The sequence below is a fragment of the Podarcis tiliguerta genome, assembly GCF_965153285.1.
Source record: "Podarcis tiliguerta genome assembly, chromosome: 13".
NCBI lineage: Eukaryota > Metazoa > Chordata > Lepidosauria > Squamata > Lacertidae > Podarcis > Podarcis tiliguerta.
In genome coordinates this window covers 46,446,995-46,459,285 of record NC_139546.1, presented here as the reverse complement: position 1 = coordinate 46,459,285, position 12,291 = coordinate 46,446,995, and the positions used below count along the sequence as shown (strand labels likewise).

Sequence of the window (12,291 nt, the reverse complement as noted above, 5' to 3'; positions counted from 1 at the left end):
TGGAAAGTCCATGAGCAGGACTTGAATGCAACAGTGGTTGCCAGCAATCGGTATTCAGAGGCAGATTGCCTCCAGTGGAGGTGGAATGATAACGATAATGATGATGATGATGATAATAATAATAATAATAATAATAATAATACTCTGCCGATTTGGCTGGGTTTCTCCAGCCCCTCTGGGGAACATAGCCATTGTAGGTAGTAGCCATTGTCAATGATAACAAAAGCAACCATAACATTGATTGATTGATTGATTGATTGATTGATTCATAGATTGATTGCTATATGTTTATATGCCCTGCTTGTTAATAAAGCTCTAGATTCTTCCATCATGATGCACCTAATGGACAAAGTTATTTCTGGAAACAGTAAGTCCTGCAAACACAATCATGGAAGATTAGGTGTCTAATGATTCTACCACGATGTGAAAATTCCAGATCATATTTGAGTGGGTAGAAGCTTAATTTCTCATCCAATTCAAAGGGGGGGGGGGTAGAGACCTCATATCACGTTTGTGTGACTAGGAATTAACATTAACCCCCTTATCACCATTTCTAACCACAAGACAGAATTATCTTCTTATGTTTCGATAAACTTTCTTTGTTCCAAACTATTGTTTTACTGCAAAGAGATGAGGCCAGTTAATTCTACAACATTCAGGGTACATCACCCCTCCTTTCCTCCACAAATGGCTAATAATTAAACAAATGGAGACACAAGAAGAGAAAGCAGATGCTGGCAGAATTAGGAAGCTGAGAAAGATGTGCAGGAGGCTTGACAAGAATGGCTATTGGCAAGTGCTGGCAATTTCGGAGAGCATGAGGGAGACAATGGTTGGTTTACCCGCATTCTTGTCTACGGTCTTCTGAGACGTCTGGAGGGGCAACATGTCATGCCCCACCACGCAAGTGTAAGTAGTTCCAGAATTCCACTCTTCTGCATTGACGTTCAGCATGCTATAGGCAGAATACCGCTTGGGTGCCTTGGACTCCTGGGTGGCTGTGCTGGTGAAGTATTTGGAAACATCCACAGGCTCATCATTCCGTAGCCATTTGACAAAGAACTCAGGAGGGGAGAAATCTTTCATCAAACAAGTGACGGTAGCTGTTTCCTGCAGAGCGAGCTGATCCGGAGGAGGAGGAAGGATGTAGATATGTGGAGCAGAGGGGTTGCCATCTGGAAGGTTAAAGGAAGGGGGGGGGGTGAAGAGAACATCAAATGCATGGTTGTAAAAGTATCTTGTTGCCTTCCTTTCTTAACCATGACCTCATTTGTATGGTTTGAGAGAGTCAGATGAAGACATAAGATGAATGGTAGAAGTCTTCTAGGAGGTGACCTGGACATTGATAAAGATGACCAGATGCAATGGCTTTCTAAATCTGGATTTGTATTAAAGACTGTGATGACATGGTCCACTGCTCTGTGTGTGTGCATGTACGTAAATGGAGTGGAAGCGAATAAGGGAGACAGAGAGACTATGGTTCACGTTCCCACTAAGCCAATGAAGACACATCATCTCTTCATTGCTGAGGTGGGCTTAGAACGGGAGCTTCATCTACCCATTTATGACCCGTTAAGCCACATGGACAATCCCAAGGATTTTTGGTAGCCTACTAGGGGCTAAACTGTTGTTCTGTTTTGGTGGCCTGTCTGAAAAAGGCACATGAAATGCCACACAATACATGGCTGGTGGGTTGTCTTTGCCTTCATGGGCACAGCTTGTCCCTAAACTGAAGGCCATGAATACAGTTTCTATGCCGCAGGTTGGTGTGACCTGAAATTTGCAAACAGAATCTAAGTGGTGAAATATTTTTGCTTTGGAAGTTGGAAACCCACATTTGAATTTCTTAAAGTTCACACTGGTTGGCCTCAGTCACACCATTGTAACTCAGTTTGGTCTACCTCATTAGACACCCAGAGCAATAAGAGGAACTATTAAAATAATAAGTATGATCAAAAAAAGTACTAACTGGAGTTTAATCAATTGAAATGGAGACATCTTTAGGTCGGCCAAAGGCTTAGACTCAAATCAGCCATTACCAAAATGCTACTCTCCTGATATTTTGGACTATGAAAGATATCTGCCCTAGTTTGCATGACCAATAGTCAAAGGTGATAGAAATTTTATTTTTATTTTTTAAACAATTTTTCAGTTTATTCATATGCTGACAAACATATATGCCATATAAACAAATAACAAATAAAGATAACAAAATAGAAGAAAGAAAAAGAGAAAAGGGGAAAAAAAGAATGCCAAAAATAAACATATATCTAAATAATAGGCGATATATTTAACCAAATATTCATATCTATTAGAAATTTTAGTCCAGAATCGCTGGAGGACACCAGGTTGGGAAAAATCTATACTTAATGATTTTTAGGGGAGAAGAAAACTATTCTGAACCTTCTGGAGTCTGGTAAAGCCAAAGTCCTTAAAAAAAGTGACATTGAGGGTTATTAGCCATTTTTGTAGGATGATGTAAAGTCGACACCTACCTTGAGGCTTGCGCAGGGATCTGACTTCCATTGAGGGAAATAAAGCTGGGTGAATAATTTTGCAGTTGAAAGTTTCCCCTTTGTTCCACTCATCTGCATGCACCGTAGCTACTGCATCCTTGAATAGCAGCCCACTGCTTTCCTGTTCTTGGGACGGTTTAAGGATAGTCTCTAGGAGTTTGCCATCAACTGCTCGTGTCCAGGTGACTTTCAGCTCCTTAAGATCTTGGTCCTTAGGTATGTTTGAAATTCTGCAGGTCAGAATGGCCGTCTTGGTTTGGAAAATATCAGCATAGGAAGGCTGAATGGTCTCAACCTTGACAAGGACAGGAAGATCTAAAAAGAAGTAAGAAGAACATTCAATTCCAGACCAACTTATATTGGCACCTCAAAACCTGTTTGCCCTTAATCCCCAACATATATCTGATTCAAACATCCAATGTACACAAGAGTTCTATTTTTATGGCCAACTAAAACTGAGAATTTCTCCATCCTTTGTGTGCACCATATAGATTGGAAAAGGTCTTGTAGATGGGAGTCCTTGCCAGCTGCTGCACAAGTGTGTTTCCTTAGTGATCCACTGATCTGCCAGATCTAGAGTTTCTACACTGTGCTTTGTATAAACCCAAATACAAAAAGCCTTCATTAGGGGAAATATTAAAAACAAAATACAAGGAGACTTTGTTTGTTTTTTGTCTATAAAAATAATGTGAGTATTGGCTGAGTAGAAAAAAATGGGGGCAATGACTACCATAATATCTCATGTAACACTAAAACCAAGGTTGGATCTACTCCAGCAGTATCCTAGAACATGCTGAAGGATACTGTTTCTGCAGTATGTGTCTTCAGATCTTGCCCTAGAATCTGTTTAGGTAAGATAACTCAGTATTCTAGAGCAAGTCCACCTCTGGTTTAGCCTGTAGGCATGTATAGATTCTGATGAAATCCTAGATGAGTTTTAGTGAATAAACTATTATCTCTGCTGTGTTACTCAACAAATATTTCCAGAATGTGACCAAATATATCGAGTGCTTCTTCCTGAGGACAAGATTAGATCTGCCCCTGTTGCGTTGGAACGGCAAACCAGTTTCTGGATGGAATTTTCAACTTACTGCCACAAATAAGGGGTTTGCTGATGTTCCTTATCCCATTGAATTTCTCATTGAACACGTTGCAGGAAAACCTCTTGCCGTTGTCCCAGTCTCTCTTGGTGACTGTTAGCTCACTCCTCAGGCTGTGACTGCATTTTGAGGTTGAAATGGTAGTGGGGCCATCCGATTCAAGAACTGCTCCATCCCTCAGCCACTGGAGTGTAGTTTTCTCAGTGTGCAGATTAATAGCATTGCAGGTGATCTTGGCATTTAAGGGGGACCCCACAAAATCCATTAGGCGTGGTGCGCTGATGATAATGTTAGGTGGAGTAGCCGGGTTCAGTGCTTGAGAAGGAAGGAAAACAGTGCAAAGTAACTGTTTCATCGCAGATGAATCCAGCAACCCAGGGGTAAGATATACAACTGGAGGTATTCCTATGTGGAGAGATCTGCAGACCAAATTCATGAGATTGTCTTCTAGCAGATTGTGTGCCTGGCCTACTCTAGAGAAGCATGTTCACGTTAAATCAACTGGAGCAGGGCTTCATTTGAGGCAAACCAAATGTGAGTTGGGTTCAGCCTGCAGAGGCAGGGCGCAGCCTCAGAACAAATTTAAGAGTAAAAACAGAGAAGGTAAAGAGTTCATTTCCCATGCTACGGGGTAATCATATGCAAGGGCTAATACAAACTTCTGCTTGCCCCCCAGGAAAACCCAGTCTTTGTTGCTGAATAGGAGGAAACATCAGTCAGGTTTTCGTTGGTTTGACATTTGCTCCAATTAAGCAGTGAAGAGCGGTTTTTGTCTGGGAAAAGGAAAATTGCTCGGACCCATGCTTTCTAGACATGGGACAGGGGAAGGGGAAAGAAGCACTATTTCTCATCTTAAATCAAGGGCAAGATCCTCTCCTTTCCTTTCTCTCCTTGAAATAAATAAATAAATAAACATCCAGTGCAGGAATGTCTTAGTTCTGACCTGGACTTACATAATTGTTCATTGTGTCAAGAAGATAAAATGATGTGCTGTAAAGCACTTTAGGAACTAGATAGTTAATTGGATGCAAGATACATACTTGATGCTAATCTCCTGGTTTGTGTTGCTGTTGGCTGCTGGGTAATGTTGTTTTTTGAAAGAAAAGAAAGAAAGAAAAGACAAATAAATTCACTTACGCGGACGAACCACTCGTACTGTCCTGGTTGTTGCAGAGTGAGCAGCCGTGCAATAGAAGGGATTGAAATTGCTCCAAGCATCAGCAGAAATAACCGCCTGGGAGCTTACGGTGAAAGCCCCATTGGAGGACCTGACTGAAGGAAATTTATTAATCTCGAAGGTCCTGCCAGTGGCATTGCTCCAGGAGAAAATGACTGGGTCAGGGAAACCCTTGGCCAAACACCCGACGGTGATTCTTGCATCATTTGCAATGCACTTAGAAGACGGAATAAGTGGGAAAACGGTGGGGGCACCTGGAGAAACTGGGAGAGAAGAAAAACAAAAGGATAGAGTGTTTTTGGAAGATGTAAAATCTTCAGCTGAGATTGGTTATCTGAAAGGTAATGAACTATTGTTTTGTAGAGAAAGAAACATTAACGTATGTGTGGTATTGCTGAGATGAGTTATTCTGATGCTGGTTTTTTGACTACAAGAGGCATGTTTCAGGGTCCTGAGGTATCACCTTACAGTGGTACCTCGGGTTAAGTACTTAATTCGTTCCGGAGGTCCGTTCTTAACCTGAAACTGTTCTTAACCTGAAGCACCACTTTAGCTAATGGGGCCTCCTGCTGCTGCCGTGCCACCGGAGCACGATTTCTGTTCTCATCCTGAAGCAAAGTTCTTAACCTGAGGTAATATTTCTGGGTTAGCAGAGTCTGTAACCTGAAGCGTATGTAACCTGAAGCGTATGTAACCCGAGGTACCACTGTATTTCTGTTTTTAGTTCTCAACTGCTCAACTGCTTCTTGGTCTTCATTGTTTGTAGGACAAAGCAAAGAATGTAGTACCTTTCAGATATTGCCAGATTACGAATCCCACCACTGGGCATGTCGGCTGGGAATGATGAGAACTGGGGCCTAACAACATCTGAAGGGCACCACACTGGCTACTCTTAATGTGTATTAAGAGTATGTAATCTTTCTATTTTCTTTCTAGCGGACCATCCAGGAGGGCAGTGAGTTTGAAGTGTCCACAGACCATGTTGACACTCCCAGCTATAAAGAGAAATCTCACTCAGGTGATAAACAAACAAAAAACCAAAAAAGGACTGAAATAGCAACCACCCCCACTCCAAAGAGGACTAAGAACGTTCACAGAATGTTTTTTATTTAGAGAATTATGACCCCCTTCAAGCTCAAAGAAAGAATGATAAGGTTTGTAGACAAAGTGCTCCTCTGATTCTAACCCATCACCCTCTTGAAAACCCTTCCAGCTACACACAGGTAAAGTCTCTAGAGGGCTAAAACACCCTGGATTCTGCATGTGCAATGGGAAAGCCAGTTTCCTCAGCCTCACCATGCTTAAGTATTTGTGCTCCTTCAATTTTCCAATGCCACCTATTCACTCGGAATGTTTGAGAACTTCCTAGTAGCTGGTAGTGGGGGATTTAGGCATGAGATGGGAACCCTCACCCTTTACAGGATGAGCTTTTAGCCAAGGTTGTTGGCTTATGAAAGGAGATGTTGTGTACATCAGGGAAGACTGATGCTTACACTGGGGTCTTAAAGGTGCTTGCTGCTGGAGTGTTGGAGTTTGTAAATTTATGCCTGCAGATGAAAAGCCAAGTCATGGCTGATTAAGTGTAAATGCTTGCATCTACAGCTCGAGGCCATGAGCTCAAGGAACCTGTGCCGCAAATGACTCAGCACATGAGAGAGTATAACTAGCCTTGTGTTTGTAACAAGTAGTGTGACTTGCTGGAAGGTAACAATCCTGTGTTGGATCTCTGGCAGAAAGTGTTTTTCCTGGAAAGACTTTAGTTGCTCTATTCCGAGAGGCAGACAGAGGCAGGATCACTTTATACTTGTACATAGTTGTTCTTTTAGCTGTCAGTAAAATACACTGTTGCTGACCTTACTGAACTGCCTGGTGTATTTTTTTCTGCAAACAATGTCCTGGCTTCAATTGCACACTTCGCTGGTGTGCTGACTGCACTCTGCCCATGCCCCAACAGAATAAAGGCTCAAGTGATGCTGTTGCTGACATTCCCTAAACCTCCACCCCAGCCATCTATGTCCACAATCCTTGGGTTTATTTACTCACAAGATTGCCTTACGCCACATGTGCCCGCCTGACCTACAGAATCAGCACTATTATACTCATTCTGCAGTTGTAAAAACACACACATTTAAAATTGGCATTGGACTCCCTTCCTAATCACAGCAGGCAGATGCAGTTGCTTTGTAATCTTCATCTAGTAAGAGCTTGGCATAGTGCAGCCTCTGAAACAAACTCAGCCCCTGGCTCCCTTCTGCTGATCTGCACCAGATAAGTATTAATATTCAGGCCTCAGCTTTCCTCTGGTCTTTTCCTCACATCTCTCTTTTCAACTCATTTCCCTCTAGCTCAACTGCGAAAATTAACTCCTCGCTTTATAACCTGCAGCCAATCCGAGTCTGCTATTGCCCAGAGCAATCAGAATGAGCTTACCTAATACCCCTAATCAGTGCTATTTTTATTTTAGAAAAAGAGGTGCCAGAACTTGTTCTCTTAGAATGGCAATGGCACCCACCTGAGAGGTGCCAGAACTGAATTCCTGCTGGAAAAAAGTCCTGCCCCATATACATTCTCTCTTCTCTCAAAGTCTGTCCCCATGTATTTACTTCTAAACAGACTCGCAGCATAGTAATAATACATGTCCTTGAGCTTTGACAGTCACAGGGATCTCAGAATATATTTTCCTTCAAAACATATACACATAGACAGTATTTCTTTACATTGTGTGGATAAAACAAAGGTCTGGAGATATGTCCCAGGAGGCACACTTTCTTCATCCCCAAACTCTCCCATTCAATGTATGAAGGGATTTTAAAACACTTTTTATGCTGTACTGCTGCAATTTATTTTGGTGAGCAGTATCTTGCTCACTTAGCAGCCACATGCTTGGAAGAACAGTGCACAGTTCCCTCTGCTGTCTTTGGCCCCAGAGGACCAGAAGAAACCTCCCCAAAGAAGGGACTTGGCTGTGATGCTTGCTCACCTCCTAGCTAAGCATTAAATCTCTGGGGTTACAGAGCTCAGATGTCCCACAACCTTTTCAGGGTTTGTGCTGAAGGCTTGTGTGTCTCTTGGCTGAGTGTGCCAAGCTTTGGGGAGACTGAGACATGACCAGTTGCTCCTCTTGGCCTTCCTGATGCCATTCATATCTCTCAGATAAGCATCCCAGACTTAATTGAGAGAATCCCCAGATAGGACTGAATACACTTCTGGGCTGAAAGCCTTTGCCAGTCAGTGTACGCAATGCTGAGCTAGATGGACTAAGTGGTCTGACTCAGTATGAGGCTGCTTCCTATATTCCTCAGACACCCTGAACTGCTCTCTGTGCAAAGCAATAGGTTTCTGAGCTGGGGGAGTCTCAGGTGGAGTTCACCTTGAGGCATTGGGGGGAATTTGGGGGTCTTTGTAAAAGAGCCCCTATAATGAGACACTGGGGTTATGTTAAAACCCCTTGGCTCACAACAGCTCCCATTTGCCCTTAAAAGACACAAACAGCTGGATTTGCTGCTTCGTTGCTGGAGACACCAAAAGATAGGATAAGGGCAGCATTTGGGAGTGAACCAGCTATGCTAGCTAAATTAAGGCTACAACTCCCTCTTAGTAGGCATGTAGACTTCAGAACTTTGTCTATGCAAGCATTTTTTAGTAAGCAACAAAGGGCCTACCAAGGCACGTCGAGGTGCCGGTGGGGAAAGTGATATCCAGTGGGTTTTTGCCAGCTATCCTCTGCAGATGTTTGGGGGCTCTGTATGTATTCTTTGCATGTAAATCCTATAAAAAGTCTTACTGGACAACACCCAGTGTTCAGATTTTGGGAAATATCCCGCTGAATCAGTTAGTTTGCACAAACTAATAAACGCTGGGCTCTCACTCCTGAATCTCATTGGCAAGAACCAGGAAGAACAGGGCTTTTTTACCTGCAGCAATCTGAGTTGCATGCGACTATCCCAGCTGTAAGCATCTTAAAAAGCAGAGACATCACCTTGCCAACAAAGGTCCGTATAGTAAAAGCTATGGTTTTCCCAGTAGTGATGTATGGAAGTGAGAGCTGGACCATAAAGAAGGCTGATGGCCAAAGAATTGATGCTTTTGAATTATGGTGCTGGAGGAGACTTTTGAGAGTCCCATGGACTGCAAGAAGATCAAACCTCTCCATTCTGAAGGAAATCAGCCCTGAGTGCTCACTGGAAGGACAGATCCTGAAGCTGAGGCTCCAATACTTTGGCCACCTCATGAGAAGAGAAGACTCCCTGGAAAAGACCCTGATGTTGGGAAAGATGGAGGGCACAAGGAGAAGGGGACGACAGAGGACGAGATGGTTGGATAGTGTCTTCGAAGCTACAAACATGAGTCTGACCAAACTGCGGGAGGCAGTGGAAGACAGAAGTGCCTGGCATGCTCTGGTCCATGGGGTCATGAAGAGTCGGACACGACTAAACGACTAAACAACAACAACAATCCCAGCTCTATGGTGGGATTGGAGGTGTGGAAAACCTCTCTGCACTTTCCCAGCTTTTGCAAAGTTAGCTTAAGGTCTATCCAAAAGCAGTGCTTTGGGGGAGAGGTGTAAGGAGCACCTAGTGCTCTCCACTGGGCTGAATGGAAAGGGCGGCACATATTCCAGCTGAAGGCTGAGCTTCCATTAACTGTGGTGAAGGAAAGAAGCTGGTTGCTACCTTAGAGATTTACTGAAAGTTACTACTGAGCTCAGATCTTGCCTACCTGCCAGTACTGTTGCAGGCTGTAGTTCAGGTGCCCTCTCTGCCTTTACTGAAGCCAGGAGACACACAGGTCTCCTATCTGAGTATTTGATTTCAAGGAGGCTGTATACCCCAGTTCTCCTCCAGTCTTCCTACCAGCCCATGAGTTCGATGGTGTCCTTCTCTGAAGCCCAACACTTAGCTTGAAAGCTTTTTCATCCCAGCCTAGCACAGAGCTTTTGAGAAGTGAAGGGTATGACCCCAGTAGTAGTTCTTAACCTCTGCAAATTTGCAGCTGAGTGTGGGCCCAACACTTCCCAAGGTGCCCACCAGCCAGAGAGATAGTTATAGCTCGGGTATAACTGCTGTAGATCCAAATGGCTTGTATGACCCTCCGCACTGAGATCCTAGCAGATCCTAGGAGCTTACCCCATGATTGTTCCCAAAGGCATGGCTGAGCTGAAGCCTTCCCGAGCTCAGCAATGAGCTTCAGAAAGACACTGGCTTCTCCCTCAACCTCTGCACTATCTGCAATAGTCTAAATAGCTTGCATTTATCCCAGCTCAGAAACCAGTTACAGAGAAGCTATGGGGATGCCAGGAGAATTTCCCGTCCTGCTCAGCAAAAAACCACCCAGCTCTGCTGCTGTGGAGCCAAAAGATTTGGTGCATCGCAAGGTTGTATGCTTCAGAGAAGCTAGGTGGATTTTACGATGTTCTCCATTATTTCCAAAGCCACAGCCGAGCGCACTGCCCACCTTTTCCCTAGGTGAGCACTGGGTTTTAGAGAGCCTCTGATTGCTCTCCTACAGATGCTGCTGCTGTTTGAAAGGTTTGGTGCTGTTTCCGCCAAGCAGTGACTATCAGAGCAGCTAGAAGGTTGCGAGGTGCTTCCCTTAACATTTCCAAAGCTGCAAAGGATCAGGGAGCCACCCAGATCTTGCATAATCCACCCCCAGCTGAACACTGGATGCTAGAGAAGTTCCAACAGCAGTGCCAAGCTGAGAAGGCTATTTCTCCAGTTACTCTCCAGTCTTTCTTATGCTCAGCAGACAGGTAGCAATAAGTAAACCTTAAAACAGGAAGCAATAACCAATGCGAGAAACCAGAGCTCAAATGGAAATACTAATATTTATGCTCAAGCATACCTCGGGTCACATACGCTTCAGGTTACATACGCTTCAGATTACAGACTCCGCTCACCCAGAAATAGTACCTCAGGTTCAGAACTTTGCTTCAGGATGAGAACAGAAATCGTGCTCTATTGGTGCAGCGGCAGCAGGAGGCCCCATTAGCTAAAGTAGTGCTTCAGGTTAAGAACAGTTTCAGGTTAAGAACAGACCTCCAGAATGAATTAAGTTCTTAACCCAAGGTACCACAAAAAAGTTCCCTTTGACTTACCCCATCAAAGGCTGCCATGAAATGGTTGAGGCAGCCAGGTTCAAGCCACCACGGTCTGTTTCTTCGGGAAAGTCATCTCTGCTGTATGAAGCCTTCAGAGTTTTCCCTAATGTTCACAGAAACTGCCCTCCAAAAGAAAATTGTAGCTAGTGATGTCCTTGGGACTAACATGATGGTTTTAAAACAGATGCAGTACATTGTTGTGGTTGAGTGATGTCTGGGGTACGGGCTATAATTGGAATCCCAAGATGCCCACATGAAGGTTGGCTCAGAGAGAACTTCCTCTTTCCCTATTATAGTTTGTCTTGCCTTGTTTACTCGTTTTCAAACTTCAGAAATTTGGTTGGTGGGAAAATCTGGCAAAACAGCCTCCCTCCACATTCAGACACCCCGCCCTCTAACATTATTTATTTAAGAAATGAATAAAATCCTGAATTATCACTTGTTGCAAAGAGTTGTCTAGGCAAAGTATATGTGATAAAGAAACCAACTATTCCAGAGCATTAAAAACACGGAAAGCAGATACCTCAGGCGGGACTAGGCCTTACCCCCAGAGGTCTTGAATTTATTTTTGTTATCTAATTCCATATCACTTTTCAGGGCTGCCAAACATTTTCCAATTTTCTTGTCATGGAACTGGGAGGGTGCAGTTTCCCCCAGGTTGCTTTGGCATCAAGATGCTCACACGAAGAAATCACTTCCAATTGAGCAAACTCTTTGATGCACATCACCTCCTGTACCATTCTGCTAAGACTCATTAAGAACTTAAATTGCTCTTCAAAAAGTGAGCACAGATGGACTTTCATATATAATTGGGATCTGTTGGCAGCCGCTTTTCTTCTAAGACCGGAAATGTCTGTTAAAGACGAAAACAAAGAACAAAGGACAAAATGGCTTCTACCCGCCTCCTCACCAGGTACAGCAGGAATGAGTAATGGCTGCTGCTAGTGGGAGTGAATGTGGTTATCTAGGCCTCTGTCTGGCCTTTGTGACTCTCCCAAGGCCACCCAGTTATGACCCACCTTTTCACTCTCTTCAGGTGCTTTTGATTGGCTGAAATATGTGATAATGTAATAGCGTACAGTCTGGCCCTGAATTGGGTTCCTCCTGGATTGCCATTGAAAAGGAGTGGCACAAGGGGAAAACAGCTCAAATATGTGTTTTCTAGCCATGGCACAAGCAGGGGTGTGGATGCGTCCTAACTTTCAAAAGCTAAAGTATAATCTGCTATTGAAAGATGTTAGAAAAGACTTAAAGACTTGGACGCAGACAGATCTATCATGGACTGGCCGTATTCCACAATGAAATTGATGGTTGTCCCAAGGTTTTTATTTTTGTTTCTCCATTTATCTCCATTTATCTATCCCCAGACATGTTCAAAAAGTGGCAAAAGCCGTTCAT

General features: G+C 43.6%; 1 protein-coding gene across 14 annotated transcripts in view; it reads right to left on the bottom strand.

The window, feature by feature from the left end:
• The window catches only part of LOC310662873 (immunoglobulin mu heavy chain-like), a 301,954-nt gene that overhangs the window by 3,295 nt on the left and 286,368 nt on the right, over positions 1-12,291 (bottom strand). For all 14 annotated transcript variants that reach the window (XM_083410121.1, XM_083410124.1, XM_083410114.1 and 11 more), the window contains 2 exons: positions 2,496-2,831; positions 843-1,175 (listed from right to left, as the gene is read on the bottom strand). In XM_083410121.1, the coding sequence (XP_083266247.1) occupies positions 843-1,175; positions 2,496-2,831 (669 nt within the window). The remainder of the gene's footprint in view (positions 1-842; positions 1,176-2,495; positions 2,832-12,291) is intronic.